The sequence below is a fragment of the Dermochelys coriacea genome, chromosome 2 (assembly GCF_009764565.3).
Source record: "Dermochelys coriacea isolate rDerCor1 chromosome 2, rDerCor1.pri.v4, whole genome shotgun sequence".
Lineage (NCBI taxonomy): Eukaryota > Metazoa > Chordata > Testudines > Dermochelyidae > Dermochelys > Dermochelys coriacea.
Window position 1 is genome coordinate 1,073,683 of NC_050069.1, and position 17,657 is coordinate 1,091,339.

The 17,657-nt window shown below is 58.6% G+C and overlaps 1 protein-coding gene across 1 annotated transcript in view; it reads right to left on the reverse strand.

The window, feature by feature from the left end:
* Window positions 1-1,707: 1,707 nt before the first annotated feature.
* LOC119851605 (dystonin-like) overlaps window positions 1,708-17,657 on the reverse strand; it is a 101,473-nt gene continuing 85,523 nt past the window's right edge. The window contains exons 33-40 of the mRNA XM_038391713.2: window positions 16,005-16,174; window positions 15,094-15,256; window positions 14,588-14,742; window positions 9,040-9,114; window positions 6,830-6,947; window positions 4,812-4,996; window positions 3,639-3,759; window positions 1,708-3,498 (exon numbers count right to left, since the gene is read on the reverse strand). Of these exons, the coding sequence (XP_038247641.1) occupies window positions 3,473-3,498; window positions 3,639-3,759; window positions 4,812-4,996; window positions 6,830-6,947; window positions 9,040-9,114; window positions 14,588-14,742; window positions 15,094-15,256; window positions 16,005-16,174 (1,013 nt within the window). The 3' untranslated portion in view covers window positions 1,708-3,472. The remainder of the gene's footprint in view (window positions 3,499-3,638; window positions 3,760-4,811; window positions 4,997-6,829; window positions 6,948-9,039; window positions 9,115-14,587; window positions 14,743-15,093; window positions 15,257-16,004; window positions 16,175-17,657) is intronic.

The following is a 17,657-nucleotide window of genomic DNA, read 5'->3' on the forward strand; positions in this document are numbered from 1 at the left end:
GGGCAGCCCCTGCTCGGGGCACAGCCGGGGGGGGGGTGGGCAGCTCCCGGGCGGGGCTGGGGTCGCTCTTCACTGCCCAGCAGGGAGCGGTGCAAGGCGGGCTCAGTGACTGGGGTCTGTGACATACCTGCCATTGTGATGATCCCAAAGCACCGTTCACACAAGGCGGGATGCTGCTCCTCAGGCACCGCCTGCGTGGCGAGCTCCCGCTCACTATCCCGCACTGCCTGGGGCGCAATGGAGCTGTGCCTAGAGAACAGGCCACTGCCAGAGCCCCCTGTTCCCCGTGCGGGGGGCGGTGTGGCTGGGATCTGGCCGGGCGCCTGGGTCTCTTGGGGGCCTCTGCAGCAGCCGCCGGGCAGTCTGATGGCAGGGCTCACCCCACCCCCCCGGACAGGGATGGCTCTGCACCCGCATGAGTGGCAGGCCCAGCCGCTGGCTCCAGCCCTGCCTGAAAGCAGCACAGCCCCGGGGGGAGCTGGGGCCCTGGCCCCGAGAGCTGGGCCTGCAGGCCCCCGGCGCAGCGGGGAGTGGCGGGAAGGCAGCCGCCGTGGGCTTGCTGTCCCACCTCCTGGCACCTGCCCAGGGCAACCGAGGGGCCTGATCCTGCCCACCTCCCTCCCTGCTGCACCACACCCACAGAAGCCCCAGTGTCAACCTGCTCTCCTAGCAGCCCCCTGCCCCCAGGTGCCCCGCAGGGTGTGCTGCCCATCAGGTGAAGTTAGCGGCTACGTGCCAATTGGGTAATTCAATCATCTGCATGAGGTTTCACTGGGAGCAGAACTTTTGCTGACCCCGGAAGGCTCTTTGGAGCCTTGGCTGCAGGCTGCCCTGACGCTGGGGTGGGCTTGGTTGCAGGCTACGTTGCCTCCAGGCCGGGCTGCCCACAGGACCCGTCGAGTCCTGGGCCCCTTGTCACTGCTCTGTGCTGCCCTGTGCAGGGCCGGGGCATCGACTGGCGCGGGAGTCAGGATGCCGGGGCTACATGCCGCGCCGGTGGCCGCCAGCTGATTCCTGCTCTGGGCAGGGAGCTGTCAGCTCTGGTGTGAGAGCCGGGCTGCCACAGGGCCTGAGGCGCAGGTGCCAGCTGGGCTGAGGCAGCAACGTCCCTTTCGCAGGAACCGTGGCGATGTTTGCATTGGCAACAGGATGAATAAGAGCCGCTGAACACGTCTGCACCCGCCCGCCGCCCACCCCGGGGTGTGTCAGTGCCTGCCCCAGGGGCAGCAGCCGTGCCAGCTCTGGTGGGCAGTAGCACGGGTGAGTGTGGTGCGCTGGCCAGGGCACAGGCACTGCTGCTCATGCAGCTCTCGCCAAGCCACGGGCTGCGGGCAGGGGCCAGGGCCCAGCACTGCACGCTCCGTGCCGAGCCCAGGGCTCCGTGGAGTGCGGTGCCCAAGGCCAGAGCCATCTCCGAGGCCGTCATGCCCCGCGGGCTGGGGAACAGCACGAGGTGCAGGCCGGTTGTGAGCTCGGGTTGTGCTTGGAGCCCTGAGCTAAGCGCAGCCTCTGCCCTCCCAGCTTCCCCACAGGGGCCTGGAGCAGAGCTGGCCTGGACCCTGAGCTGTTCCAGGGGCATGTGCCCCTAATGGCCACCATGACCCGGCCTCTGCTGCCTGCAGCCGGGCCTGGTCCCACGTCTGGCGGGCCCCAGGTGGAGAGCGAGTGGGAGCAGCTGGACAAACGTGCCGGGCGGCGCCGGGGGCCGATAGAAAAATCGACTCTTTATTGTCCCTGGCTGTGGCCGTGGTTACATTCAGCGCTAATGCTGGCAGGTCAGTGGGCGACGGAGAGCAGGCTCCAGGCATGGCGGGGGTCGGGGCCCTGCTGCCAGGGGTCAGTGCTGCAGGCAGGGGCCAGGGCGGGTGCAGCAGCAGGATTGGAGGGTGGCTGGTCGCCCTCACTCAGCGGCGGGGGAGGGGGGGGAGGCGGGGCAGGGGGCTCTGCTGCTCACACCTAAGGGGGCCAGAGAGGGGTTAGCACCAGAAATGGGCCACGCAGCTGGGCTGGGACTCCAGGTTCTGCCTGCACCAGCCCTGCAACGGGCTCAGGGTTAGCGTCTGACCAGGGCGCAGGCTGCAGAGCTGGACCTGTTACTGCCAACCCCACATGGGGCAGGTGGGGGTCAGACAGCAGCTTCAGTGACAGTGGGAACGCAGAGCCCAGCCTCCCAGCAGGGGGAGTTGAGGGGAGTGCGGCAGGAACACTGGCTGGGGGGTCTCGCAGCAGGGGGCGCTGGGGGGGTAGGGCAGAAACGCTGGGTGGGGGGTCTCCCAGCAGGGGGCGCTGGGGGCGGCAGGGCAGGAACACTGGCTGGGGGGTCTCGCAGCAGGGGGCGCTGGGGGGGTAGGGCAGAAACGCTGGGTGGGGGCTCCCAGCATGCGTGTGGGGGGTCAGGGCAGGAATGCTGGGTGGGGGGCTCCCAGCAGGGGATGCTGGGGGAGGGAGCAGGGCAGGAGCGCTGGCTGGGGGGCTCCCAGCTACTGCAGTGGCAGGTTTAACAATGAAGCACCGGAGCAGAAGATGCCCACGGTGACGGGCTGGTCCTTGCACATGGTTTTACAGCCCCAGGGATGCTGGGGGCAGAGTCTTCAGGACCGGGTGAGATCCCAGGCTCTGTCTCCAGGTGTAGGGGCTGGGGGTGTCTCTGCTGTCACCCTGAGCCGTCTCCACGCTGCACCGGGGGAGTTGGCGAGTGCCTGGAGGGGGCGCAGTCTGGTGTGTTTCACGGGGGTGTTTGCATATGTCCTGGGCCAGGCCAGCGGCATGACAGATGGACACAGCAGAGCCCTGCCTGCGGGTCCCTCTGCTTCCTGCCCTGTGAGCCAGGGACGGGCAGAGCCCTCAGCAGAGCATGTGTGCACACGCACACTCCCCAAGGTACACAACTCCCCCCGAGGTACACACCCACACCCTGATGTACACACACCCACACGTGCGCACACCTCCAAGGTACACCCACCTGAGGTACACAAACACACACCCCGAGGTACAACCCCCAGAGGTATACACACACACCCTGAGGTACACATACAGATACACACACCCACACCCCATGAGGTATACACGAAGGTAAACACACATGCACACACACACTCTCCCGAGGTACACAAGCAAAAACACACCCTGCAAGGTACACACACAAGCACCCCCCCCCCGCCCGAGGTACATTCCCCCTGAGGTACATACACAGGTACAACCTGACCCTCAAAGTACACGTACTCAGACCCTGTGAGGTACGCACACACCATGAGGTATGCACACACAATCACACACATACACAGCTCTCTGCTGAAGGGTTGGGCCAGGGTCTTCCGTCCTCTCCAGCCTTGGAGCCACATCCCCGGCGTGGAAACGGCTCTGTTGGTGCAGCCATTGGGAAGGGCAGAAAATCCTGAGTGGGGCTCGGCTGTGCCGGGGAGGGTGGCTGCCTGTCCCTGGTGCAGGGGGGCTGCTCCGACGGGCTGTGCTCTCATGTGGGGGAGCCTTCGGGGGGCTCTGGAAGCAAAGCAGAGAGAGGGCCTGGTCCAAGAGCAGCTTTGGCAACAGGGACAGGCCCAGGGGCTGGGGATGGGAGCCCTCCCGGGCCCTCCCGGTGCCCCTGCCCAGGCTGCCGGAGTCTGCTTGTGGGATCTCACCTGGGGGCGCTGCCTCTGTGCTGGTCTGGGGTGCAGAGAAGCTCAGCTCAGCCCCGTCAGCCAGGAGGGAGCTGCGGGAACGGGGGCATCGGTCTCCGGAGCGTGTCCGGCGCAGGACAGCCTGGGGCAGAGGAGAGGCGATTACTCGAGGACACGGCTGGGAAGGAGCTCACTGCAGGGCTGTGGCCAGACAGAGCCGGGGCTGAGGAATCCAGCCCTTATGTGATCACAGAATCATAGAAGATCAGAGTTGAAAGAGTCCTCTGGAGATCATCTAGTCCAACTCCCTGCTCAAAGCAGGACCTAATCGCCACCTAACTCATCCCAGCCAGGGCTTTGTCAAGCCTGACTTTAAAAACTTCTAAGGAAGGAGATTCCACCACCTCCCTGGGTAACGCATTCCAGTGCTTCACCACCCTCCTAGAGAAAAAGTTTTTCCTAATATCCAACCTAAACCTCCCCCACTGCAACTTGAGACCATCACTCCTTGTTCTGTCATCTGCTACCACTGAGAACAGTCTAGATCCATCCTCTTTGGAACCCCCTTTCAGGTAGTTGAAAGCAGCTAGCAAATCCCCCCTCATTCTTCTCTTCGGCAGACTTAACAAGCCCAGTTCCCTCAGCCTCTCCGCATAAGTCACGTGCTCCAGCCCCCTAATCATTTTTGTTGCCCTCCACTGGACGCTTTCAAATTTTTCCACATCCTTCTTGTAGTGTGGGGCCCAAAACTGGACACAGTACTCCAGATGAGGCCTCACCAATGTCGAATAGAGGGGAACGATCACGTCCCTCGATCTGCTGCCAATGCCCCTACTTATACAGCCCAAAATGCCATTGGCCTTCTTGGCAAGAAGGGCAAACTGTTGACTCATATCCAGCTTCTCATCCACTGTAACCCCTAGGTCCTTTTCTGCAGAACTGCTGCCGAGCCACTCGGTCCCTAGTCTGTAGCGGTTCATGGGATTCTTCCGTCCTAAGTGCAGGACTCTGCACTTGTCCTTGTTGAACCTCATCAGATTTCTTTTGGCCCATTCCTCTAATCCCAGGCTCCAGGGCCCCCACCCTCCCACCTGGGGAAGGAGTCCCTGTGGGGCCCTGCCCTGCCGGGGGCACACGCTGCCATGGGTCCCCCTCCCGTCACGCCCTGGGCTCCCTGGGCCCGGCGGTTCTTACCTTCCTGGCCAGGGGGCTGCTGGGGGCTGAGGCACTGCTGTAGAGGCTGAGGCTGGAGTTGGAGCGGCTGGGGGACAGCACTTTGGAGGGGGGGGCTGACTGGCTTCCGGCACAGGTGGCTGCGGCCCCTAAGGTGTCTGGGGACAGGTATTTCTCATTGATCTTCAGGTTGGTCCGTCCCTTCACTGCTCAGGGGAGACAGACACAGTGAGCGAGAGGTGCGGGCACGGGCAGCGGCTGCCCGTCAGCAGGCCATGCTGAGCGCCAGGCGTGGGCTGCAAAGGGCCTGGCCAAATGGCAGCGTGCCAGGGAAGCGGGCAGAGGTGCCTGCGAGGGAGTCATCAGGGCTAACAGCTGGCCCTGGGCCCTGGCTGGGTTTGCCAGTGGGGCAGCCACAGCTGGGATGAACTGCTGCCCTGCTTATTATGCCCAGGGGACCAGCTGGGTGCGGTTTGGGCTGCAGATTCTATGAGACGTCAATTCTAGCAAGGTCGAGTGGGTAAAGCGGGGTTCTCAGCCTGGCTCTGGGAGGCGTGGGGGTTACGGCCGGGGCTCCTGGGTTCTCTGCCCAGCTCTGGGAGGCGCGGGGGTTATGGCCAGGGGCCGGGGCTCCTGGGTTCTCTCCCCGGCTCTGGGATGCGTGGGGGTTACGGCTGGGGCTCCGGGGTTCTCTGCCCGGCTCTGGGAGGCGCCGGGGTTACGGGTGGGGGCCGGGGCTCTGGGGTTCTCCGCCCGGCTCTGGGAGGTGTGGGGGTTACGGCTGGGGCTCCAGGGTTCTCCGTCTGGCTCTGGGAGGCGCGGGGGTTACGGGTGGGGCTCCGAGGTTCTCCGCCCGGCTCTGGGAGGCGCGGGGGTTAAGGCCGGGGGCCGGGGCTCCTGGGTTTGATTCATAATTTGGCCACAGACATGCCAAGTAACCTTGCGGAGCGGCAGTCGGCTCTCGTTCTGAGGCCCCGAGCACAAAATGAGCTTGCACGAAGCCCGCCGCGTTTCTTGCTGCTGCGGCAGCCGTGGCTCCGGGTGGCGGGAGGAAAATCTGTCTGCACGGGGACGCTCCCAGCTTTGGGACACTCGACTTCCAGGGCTGCTATTTTGCCGGGACTCAGCCCTCCCACCCCTCGGCCTGCGGCACCCCCTGCTGGCTGGCACAGGCCGAGCCCAGGGACCGAGCCCCACACTTGCCCTAGCTCCAGGTTCCCCAGCTCTGGCCATTCTGGGGGCAGCTCAGTCTCACCTCGCGGGGTATGTGGGAGCTCGGGCCCAGCTACCCCTGCCCTGCTCAGGCAGTCAGTGAAGCCCCCACCCTGGAGCCCCACAGGATCGGGGGTGAAACCCTGCTAGTCCCAGCCACTTCCCCTTCCCCTGCTGCTTCCTGGGGGCTCCAGCCCAGCCACCCAGCTGGGGCACCCGAGAGCAGTACTGCATGGGCCAGGGCTCCCCAGAGGGCCCTGCCCCCCTAGCCTGGGTCCCCTCCTCTCACTACTGGGCAGGGTGACCTGCGGGTTAGCAGTGAGGCCAGGGACTCAAGCGTTTAGGGCGTGTGTAATGGAGCTGGTGGGCTGGCGAGGGACCTGGGGGCTGCAGAGAGGGTCTGCTTCCTTGTGGGGCAATGGCAGCTGAGCAAGCCAGGCTGTGCAGGGCCCACCCAGGCACTGCTGTGAGAGGGGTGCAGGGGGCCCATGGCAGGGGGTCTCCCATCACGTCCTGAGCCCTGTGGACAGGCCCGGACTGCAGTGAGAAATGCAGAGGCAATAGGCAGCCAGGGAGCTGAGCAGGGCTCTCTATGCGCCCGGGAGGCCACAGGGCCTTTTGCAGCCCCCTGAAGGCAGCCCGGCCCTAGACCCACAGGCCCCGGGGAGGGCAGAGCCTGAGCCGTTTCCAGGCCACCAGCTGGCTGGCAACCTCACCCCCAGGCACAGGGCGAAGGGGTATTCCCCTAGCTGAGCCCCCAGGCCCCCAAGGCCTCTGGCTCTGCCCCACGTGCTGCAGGGAGCCCAGGTTCTGCCTGCCCTGCCTACCTCTGCAAGGGTCGTTCTTCACCAGGAACTCATCCAGCGCGATCCAGCCTCCCCCCACTCGCACCATCAAGGTGCTGCGCAGGATCCGCACCATGCGCAGCTGCTGCGACTCCCCGAACTGCAGAGGCAAAGCAGGGGCAGCGTGAGGCACCTCTGCAGCAAGGACGCGGCCCGAGGCAGGGCTTGCTGCGTCTCGCCCGAGCCCCTTCCCAGCCTGGCGCCAAGGCCTGGCCCGAGGGGAGTAGCAGGGTGACCAGGCAGCAGGGTGACCATTCGGGTTGGGGGTGGGGTAATGGGCACCTATATGAGACAAAGCCCCGAACAGTGGGACCGTCCCTGGTCACCCATCGTAGGACCTACAGCCCCTTGTGCTCCAGAGGCAGCCAGCCAGCCATGGCACGGGCCGCTGCCGGGGCAGTTGTCTGCAGGGGCTGTGCTGGGCACGTCTAGGGTGATCCAGCACCTACACAGGTTGGGACACCTGTGAGGAGACAAATTATCATGGTCCCTCTCCAAACCCCCAGGCCCTGGTGCTGGCACAGACCCAGTCTCTGGCTGCTGCCAGGCCAAAAGCCTTCTCCAGCCAGTTACAGATGCTGAAATGAGGCTTCACAGCAGGAGCTGGTTCCCCCAATGATGGGGAGCCACGGCCTGGTTGTGCTGGTGTGGGGGGTGGGGCACAGCCTCTCCAAACTGACTGGGGCGGGGGGAGCCACAGCCTCGCTGTACTGATGGGAGAAGGAGGGAGGCCCCTATGTACTGACCTGGGGGAACTGTGGCCCCTCTGTATTGATGGGGTGTGACGTTATTGACTGAACTGGGACCGTATAGAACATTGTTGCAACCAAGGTCCTGTAGGGGCATCAAATCTTGTATAAAGGGGGTCAAATAAGGTGTCTAAGACAAGGTTATGGTTTGCTGGTTATGATTATGCTGTCTGTATATGTGTATCATTTTTATAGTTGAAGTTATGAATATTGGCTCTATTCTGTCTGTATTTCAAACTTATGCTATGCTTCTGGGTGACATCCCAGACAAGTTGGTGTCAGTTCTGCCTAGCCTGTTTGATAGCTCATTAAGGACCATCAGCTACACAACTGACCCATTGAGAGAAGGCAGACACGTCTCGGGACTCAGCCAGGTATGAGGGACCTGCCTATGGACAGACCTCTGAGGTGTTTCCAGGCCATGTGGTGGACAGCTTGTCTTTGGGACAAAGGAAGACAGACCACATGGCAAGAGACTATAAAAAGCTGCTGCAGCTCCTCCATCTGGTCTTCAATCCTGCTTCATACCTCTGGAGGGACTTTGCTACACCGAAGCTCTGAACCAAGGACTGAATGACCCATCCCAGCTGGGGATGTTCTCCAGAGACTTGATTTGAACCTGCACTTTATTCTCTCACTGCTGCAAGCCTGAACCAAAAACTTTGCCGTCACTGTATGTCATTGATTCCATTTAACCCATTCTAGCTCTCCTCTATATCCTTTTCCTTTTATGAATAAACCTTTAGATTTTAGATTCTAAAGGATTGGCAACAGCATGATTTGTGGGTAAGATCTGATTTGTATATTGACCTGGGTCTGGGGGTTGGACCTTTGGGATTGAGAGAACCTTTTTTCTTTTACTGGGGTATTGGTTTTCATAACCATTCGTCCCCATAACGAGTGGCACTGGTGGTGATACTGGGAAACTAGAGCGTCTGAGGGAATTGCTTGTCTGACTTGTGGTTAGCCAGTGGGGTAAAACCAAAGTCCTCTCTGTCTGGCTGGTTTGGTTCGCCTTGGTGTGCACAGAAACCCCAGCCTTCGGCTGTAACTGCCCTGTTTTAAGCAATTTGTCCTGAATTGGCACTCTCAGTTGCGTCCTGCCAGAACCAGCAAAGTTATATGGGGGGAGCTGTGGCCCCTCTGTACTGATGCAGTGGGGGGAGCTGCAGCATCTCCGTACTGACCTGGGGGAGCTGTGGCTTCTCTGTACACCTCACCAGGCTGCTGACTGGGGCCCAAAGGGCAGAGAGGACTCAGCCCCAAGTCTCAGCTCTGGCCAAGCGGGGAACCTCTCCCAGCTCCCCGGCAGAGAGAGGTCAGGGCTGAGGGAGACTCAGGATAAGCGCAGTGTCCCTGCTTGTGGACCCAGGTGTCCAAGCAGGCAGGGACACGCCAGGCTGCAGCAGTCCCATCTCACCGAGGGTAGGGGGTGGCACTTACCCGGTACCGATTGGCACTGATTTGCTCCACCTGGAAGCGCTTGGCACAGTTGCACTGGGCCACCTGCCGGTTTACCTGGAAGACAGCACAAGGTCCTGGGCAGCGTGAGGCCTGTGACTGCCCAGCGCAGCTTCCAAAGGCTGGGACTCCATGCGCAGGCTGACAGCCTAGAGAGACCCCTCCCGCCCCCAGCATCTGCCCCACCTGCTGTGAGCCCTGGGCCTTGCACCAGTCTGCAAGCTGCCCAGCCCTGGTGTGGCCCTCACAGATGCCAGGGTGACAGGGCAGGAACAGCTCCAGCCTGCCTGCCAGCCCCGATTCAACCCATCAGCCAGATGGAGCAGGACGCCTGTGGCTGGCACCCTCCTGCAGTACTGTGTCAGGGTGGGCTGGGATGGTGATATCACAGGGAGTGGCTACGGCAAAGGGCACCTGCAGCCCCCCTATCCCCCCATTTCTGATTATTTCCTCCTCCCAGGCTCTGAGGGAGGCACAATTCATAGCTCCAGGCAAGGGAGGCTGTTAGAGTATCTCGTCTGAGCTCCTATGTAGCGCAGGCCAGCGACCCCTGTGCTGAGCCCCGCGGCTTGTGCTTGGCTAAAGCATGTTCCAGCCAGGCTGGACCGGAGGCCTCCAGAGCGGGAGAGCCCACCCCGACACTTGGCAAATTGTTCCATGGCTAACCACCCCCCTGTTAAAAACCTGCCCCGCATTGCCAGGCTGAATTGGTCCAGATTCAGCTTCCAGCTGGTGCCTCTTTCTTGGGCCTTTTTCTGGTAAAGAGCCAGCTGCTGTCAGCACTCTCCTCTCCCCGTCAGTCCTTGCAGGCTGCAAGCACGGCACTTCCACGCTGGTCTCTAAACCCAACTGAGAGAGCGCTTTGAGGCTCTCGCTGGCAGCCCTGGAGTTCTGTCTGTGGCTCTCCAGCGTTACAGCCTCCTGTTTCCAATGCGGAGCCCACGGCAGGACACAGAATCCCAGTAAGGGCTCGGCAGTGCTGCACACAGAGGTCAAGTCACCTTCCTGCTCCCCTTCTCTATTCCCCTGCACACACATCCTGGGATCATATCACCCGGCTGGGCCCCAGGGCTGCACCAGGAGCTGTGCCACAAGCCCTCAGTCCTTTGCAGGGTCACTGCATTGGAATCTAGCCCCCATGCGGTGCCACCTATGGTTTTGTTGCTAGATGTCTGACCTTGCATTTCACTGTGTCCAAACATGCCCTGTTCAAATGAGCTCCCGTCCCAGGCAATCCAGCTCACCCTGTGACCAGTTCCCAGCTTTATTCGCCCTCCGCCAATATCTGTCTTCTTCAGCGCTTAGCCAAGCGGTTGGCTGGAGTGATCATTCACCATTTGGTCCATTCCTGCACAGCCACAAGGGCTTGATGGCCCAAGAGTCAAAAACGAAACAGACTTGATGAACCCAGGTAATAGGGGGTCTGCCTCTGCGTCACCTGCAGCCCTCAGGTGGTGGAATTTTATCCTGGATGTTACAAGCCACCCGGAGAATGATTTTGCTGGAATGTCTTGTGGCATTCTCATGACATGTCAGAAAGCATAAGACGCCGGGAGTCTGTAGACCAGAGCGACCATAAACATCTGCATTACAAGTGAAGTCATCCCACTTTATGCCCAAAATACAATGCTGGCATGTTGTGTGGAAAGCCTCCAGCTTTGCCCAGTCTGAGCAGCACAGCGTCCTCATTTGGCAGCCAGACAACGGTACAGAGAGGATATAACTCAAATAGATCCTGAACTTGATTGTTGTGCTGGGATGATGCTAATTCCATATTTGTTGTAAACAACACTGCGATCCCAATCCAATGGAGAACCTCCATGTGAGAGTTGGAGGAACTGGTGAGTATAGAACCCAAATAGCAAAAGCTGGAGACTGTTTCAACAGTTTTGTTATGCAGAGACTGGAGTCACGGGTGGACCTGGTCCTAGATTTTGCACCTTTGTCTTTGACCACGAAACATGGAGGCCAATCTTAGCCGACTCCCCCCGAGTCCAACCTGTACCGCATCATGGTGGGGGGAGTGTAACATCCAAAGTAGGGGATCGCTGATTGGAGCTACGCCATCAACAAGGAAGGCTTGTCTGAAATGTCACCCTGGGCATTATGCAAGGTGGACAGTCCAGCATGAGCAGTGGACATGATGGCTAACACCGGTGGCGAAGATGCAGGGCAGCAGCTGCCCCTCGCTATCTGAGGTGAGGGAAGTCACTGAGAAAGATTCAACGGCTCGGGTCGCACAGTGTGAAGCCAGTACTGGTAGCCCAGGAAAAGGGTCACGTTACCGCGCCTCCAGCTCATCCCAGTGGGACAAGGTATTTCCTGGGACAATCGTTCGCTCTTGCTTTCTAAATATCCCTGAACGACACACATCAGCGAGTCTGTCTGTTCTTACAGATCACTGGTAAAGACGCCAGCCTGATTCCACCGCTAGGTTTCACCTCCCAATATCGTTAAACAATGTAAGACACTCCCCAGCCCAGGTACGTGTCCCAGACAGGGCTCGGCCTAATCTCTCTCCACGAACTCCAGCCTTTTAAAGGATGCAGTGATGGCATCTAAACTTGCCCAACAAAAAGACCCAGATCGTGGCCCCCCTACACCCTGCCAATGCCCTGGGAGGAGGGTCAGCTCGCTCTGCCCTGCCCCGTGACTAAGTCCGCAGGCCCCGCACGTGACCCCAGTGCACAGGCTCTGCTGGCTGAGATGTCACTGGAGTTCCCTTCCTGAAGCCCTGGGCGAGTTCAAGAAGATGGGGAGACATCCCAGGTAATTACAGACCTGTCAGGCTGACTTCGATCCCAGGCAAGATAATAGAGTGGTTGACATGGGACTCAATTAATAATGAAGTAAAGGCGGGTAATGTAATTAATGCCAATCGATGTGGCTTTATAGAAACTAGATCCTGTCAAACTAATGATGTCTTTTTTTGATGAGATTCCGAGCTTGGCTGATAAAGATGATAGTGTTGACAGAGAGATTGAGACTTCTGAAGGCGTTTGACTTGGTGCCGCATGGCACTGATTTTTAAACTAGAATGACATAAAATGACCATGGACTGAAAACTGGCTAACTGCTTGGTCTCGAACTGTCACTGTACACGGGATGTTGTCACTGAGCGGGTGGGTTTCCAGGGGGTCCCCCAGGGACTGGTGATTGGTCCTATGCTCTTTAACACCTTTATCAATAACCAGAAGAAAACATAAAATCATCAAAGTGATCATCATCAGAAACCCAGAAGCCTGATCACCTCTGCAAATGACACAAGAATTGGGGGCGTGGTAAATTCAGATTGAAATTCTGATTCAGAGTGACCTGGATCACCTGGTCAACTGGGTGCAAGCAAACCAGAGGGCTAAATGCAAATGTATATATCCAGGCACAAAGAACACAGGAGGGGGAACTCTACCCTGGGAAGCAGGGACTCTGAAAAAAATTTGAGGGCTGTGGTGGATAATCCGCTGAACATGAGCCTCAGTGTGATGCGGTGGCCAAAGGGCTAATGGGATCCTTGGATGCAGAAACGGGAGTCTCTCGAGTAGGAGCAGACAGGTTCTTGTATCTTTGTATTTGGCACTGGTGTGACCACTGCTGGAGCACCATACGGTACTGTTCTAGCATCCACAATTCAAGGATGTTGATAAATTGGGGACGGTTCAGAAAAAACCCACAAGAATGATTAAAAGGATTGGAAAACCTGCCTTATATTGAAAGACTCAAAAAGTTCAATCAAAAATAGGAACGGCCATGTTGGGTCTATCTAGCCCAGTAACTTGTCATCCAACAGTATCTGGAACCAAGTGCTTCAGAGGGAATGAACAGAGCAGGGTAATTTTGAGTGACCCATACCCTGTCATCCAGGCCCAGCTTCTGTCATTCAGAGGTTTAGGGACACCCAGAGCATGGGGTTAAATCCCTGAGCATCTTGGTTAATAGCCATTGATGGACCTGTCCTCCAGGAACTCATCTAATTATTTTTTGAACCCTGTTATTGTCATGGCCTTCACAACATCCTCTGGCAAGGAGTTCCACAGGGTGACTGTGCTTTGTGTGAAGAAATAATTCCTTTTGTTTGTGCTAAACCTGCTGCCTGTTAATGTCATTGGGTGACCCCTGGTTCTTGTGTAACATGAAGGGGTAAATCACACTTCCTTCTTCACTTTCTCCACCCGAGTTATGATTTTATAGACCTCTAGCATATCCCCCCTCAATGGACACGGAGGGTCTGATCCAGTCTGGCAATTCCTACATTATCAAACAATGAGCTCCAATAAGGCAAGGAACATGTCCTCCAGCAATCACCCATAACCACCAGCCCTTTGCTTTCTTTGTCCCCTTCTCGGTATGGGTCAGAACCTGAGCTCCTTTCTCAGGGTCAGCAGCTACTGAAGCCAATGGGAGCTTTGCCTAAGAAGTGCACAGGGCTGCTTGGGCGTGGCCGTGTCTGTGGCTGTCTCCCTCCCTCTCTCCATTGTTCTGTGTTGTTCTCCCCTTGACGCAGTTCCCAAGGCCTTGTGCTGCAGAAAGCGCAACCTGCCAGTTAAAGCCAGACCCAGATCATCCTCCATCCCTGCACAGGTCCCCAGTCCCCTGGTCCTGCTGCTAACTCCTCGCCAGCCTGTCTGGACTGTCTCGGGGACAGATACTGGAGCACAGGAGCTGTCTCCTCACCCAGACAGACCCCAGCTCTCCAGCTTCCCCTTCTCAGCCTTTCAACAGCATTCTGCCCAGCCTGTTGGAGGCCAGGTGCCAGGCATAAACCCTGCTAATCGCTGGCAGAGGGAAGCGGAGACAGTGTAGTGGGGAAAACCCACCTGGTGACCAATGCCTGGCCTGCAGACACCAGCATTGCAGCCCCGTCCCGTCCCCACAGCTGCACTCTAACCAGGGAGAAGCGGAGGCTTTAGGAACTATATGGAAAACCAAATGTTTCCAGTGGGGTTTGCCTGGCCTGGATGGCCTGTCTATTTGCTCACAACGAGCAGGTCTGGGGCGAATGGAGCACGATTGGTGAGCGCCTACACAAGGAACGGAGATTTGATAACGGGTGTCACGGACTCCCCGGTCATGCCCACTCTTGACCCCGTGTGGTCCCTGGGGGGAACCCCCTTCAGTGAGACAGCCCTTCTTGGGGGTCCATTCTCTCTTGGAGGTTAAGACCCTCCACCTCCTGGAACTGCGCCTCTCTGAGCCTTCGCACCAGGGCTGGAAGCTGAAGCCAGATGAATGCAGGCAGGAAATGAGGTGATATTTCTCACAGGGAGGGCAATGAAGCAGTGGGACAATATACCAGGGTGGTGGTGGAGTGTTTAAATCTGGGTTGGGTGTTTGTCTACAAGCTCTGCTCTAGGAGTTATCTGGGAGCATCTCTGGCCTGCATGACACAGGAGGCCAGCCCAGACGATGCCAGTGGTCCCCTCAGACTCCCACTCATTGCCTATTGCCCCCACAGTAGCTGCCAATGATCCTCTCCTGCAGCTCCTGGTGCCCTCCCAGTGCCTGAGCTGCCCAGCTCCGCACCCTGCCATACCTCGTCCTGGATCTGGTCAGCGTCAGCGACCCTCCGCAGCGGGTCCCGGCTGGGGTGCAGAGCACTGACGAACTCGTAGTAATCAATGAAGCCATCACTGTTCATATCAAAGATACTGGCCACAGCACTCATCTCCAGGATGTTAGTGGGGAATTCTGGGTCGGGGGAAGCGCGCTGTCAGAGAACCCTTCGGTGCCCCTGCAGTGGTTCCCCTGCGAGCCAGGCGGCTCCCCGGCTCTGGTCTGGGTCTCCCTGGCCCCAGTCCTTCCCGGAGGGAGAAATTCCCCAGTGTCGGGGTCCTGACCCTCCCCCACCCACCCCCGCCAGTATCAGCCCTCACAGCCCTACAAAAACATCTCTTCCCAATGACACCTTCTAGTCACCATGGAAACCAGGTGATGTGGGGAGCATGCAGCTTGCATCAACCAGGTCAGCCAGACCCAGGCTCCCCAGATCCCCCGGAGGGACCCCACCCCCCCACCTCCAGGGCCTGGGCCCCTGCTCACTGGAGGAGAGGACGCTCTGGACAAACTCCTGCTGGCTGATCCGCCCGTCCTGGTCCCGGTCGATGCCTCGGAAAACATCCAGGATGCGGGATTTCCTGTGGCTGATCCACTGCATGTACCGCTTCCTCCAGACGCCAAAGTCAAAGTGTGCAAACTCCTCCACCTCAGAGACAGGGATGCCAGGAATGAACCACGGGGTCAGCTCGGCCGATCACGGGCGATGAGCGGGAGTGGGAATGGAGCATCTGTGCCCCCAAGGCGGCTTGGCCAGGCACGGGCCATCGGGGGTGGAACGGAGCATCTGTGCTCCCAGGGCGGCTTGGCTGGGCACGGGCCATAGCTGGGGTTCTAGTTGCCCAAAGCAAAGTGTGGTGCTGTGGTGCACACTGCAGCCAGGCCTGGCTTCCATCCCATCAGCCAGCCTGCACCCACCCCAGCCTGCCGCTCCCATGGACCCCACCTGCCACCTCTGCTGTGGATAAGGGGACAGAGCTTCCCTGTGGGCCTTGGAGGCAGCCCTCAGCTCAGCCAGCGCATGGGGGCCTGGGCGACATTGCCACATCAAACACACCCAGCGGGTGCCCCAAGGGCCACGCCAGCCTATGTGCCTGGGCTGCTCTGTCCTGACTGCGCCAGGGGTGTCTGGCCTGTGCCGAGTTACCAGGCCAGAGGGGCACACCTCACTGTCCAGTGGGCTGGGTCCTGGCATGCTCTGGCCCCCAGCACACCCTGCTCTGACCCAGGCCTGTGCCTGTGACCTGAGCCACAGACCCTGCTGCAGGGCCCCCGGGCTGCGCCACCCCCTGTGAGACGAGGACAGGAGCCCAACTCCCCTACCTTGCACAACCACTGCAAGGCTCCCGGGCTGCACTGCCCCCCATAAGATGAGGGCAGGAGCCCAACTCCCCTACCTCGCGCAGCCGCTGCAGGGCACTCTGCAGCCGGTACTGCCGGTCCAAGGCCAGGAGCCAGAGCTGCTGCCAGCGGTGCAGGAGCTGCGCCATGGGGGAGCTTGGGGGCTCCAGGTCGACGAGCGGCACCTGGGGAGTGGCGCGGGGAGGTTTCACGGCACTGCGTCGCCCTGCAACCAGCCGAGAGATGGGCCTCAGTACCCATGGGCAGGGGGGATCACGGGGGAGGGGGCAGTGAGGGGGGCTCCAGGGGGCAGTGAGCGGGGAGATCCATGGGAAAGTGGGAGGAGGCAGATTGAGGGGGGCGGTGACAGAGGATCCGGGGGCAGTGAGGGGGGATCCAGGGGGAAGTAAGGGGGATACCAGTGGCAGTGGGAGGAGACAGATTGAGGGGGGTAGTGAGGGGGGGATCCAGGAAGTAGGGGGACGGATCGAGGGGGTGCGGTGTGACATTGCACTCCATATGTTTATGGAAATATGCTTATGAGTGTGAATAAGAGGTAACTGGAATATGCTTCATGCAAAAGGTCTCTTGTAAGGTATCATTACAAAGCCTCTAATATACTGAGTGTTGTCATCCTATTTCTATGTATGCATCATTCTCGTATCTGAAACTAGGAATATGAAGTATTACTCTGAGGTCCTATTGTAATTACACAAAGTGTGGGCCATTAATGGTGGCTTAGGATCTTGATGGCTCCCATTGACTAGAACAATTGGTTGTGAATGGGTTTATTTACCTGCAAGCCTTCCTGTGTACCTGACCTGGGTAATGAAGAATGAGGTCTTACCATGTCACCTGATACTGGAATCAATCTTAAATCTGGTACTTTTCCATTTAGAAGGAGGGGTGGGGACCCAGAGACAAAAGTTTCCCATCTTGTGCCAAAGCTATAAAAGGGGGGGTGGAACAGAACAAAGCGGGTTGCTGTCATGAGAACACCCCTGCTTTCCACCAAGATGCCTGCTGGAGCTAACAAGAACTGTACCAGGGGAAAGGATGGACCCAGACTAGGAAGGAGTCTAGTCTGTGAAAGAAGCTTATTGGAACATCGCTGAGGGTGAGATTTACCTGTATGCAGATTCTTAAATGTATTAAGCTTAGACTTGCGTGTTTGTTTTATTTTACTTGGTAACTTACTTTGTTCTGTCTGTTATTACTTAAAACCACTTAAATCCTACTTTTTATACTTAATAAAATCACTTTTGTTTATTAATTAACCCAGAGTAAGTGATTAATACCTGGGGGAGCAAACAGCTGTGCATATCTCTCTATCAGTGTTATAGAGGGCGGACAATTTATGAGTTTATCCTGTATAAGCTTTATACAGAGTAAAACGGATTTATTTGGCCTTTGGATCCCACTGGGAGCTGGGTGTCTGGGTGCGGGAGACAGGTAACTTGCTGAGGAGTTTTTAGTTAAGTCTGCAGCTCTGGGGGCGTGGACCAGACCTACGTCTGTGTTGCAGCAGGCTGGCATGTCTGGCTCAACAAGACAGGGGTCTGGAGTCCCAAGCTGGCAGGGAAAATGGGCTCAGAGGTAATCTCAGCACATCAGGGGACAGTCCCAAGGGGGTCTCTGTGACAGAACCCATCACAAGGGGACAGTGAGGGGGGATCCAGGGGAGGAGTGGGAGGAGGAAGATTGAGGGG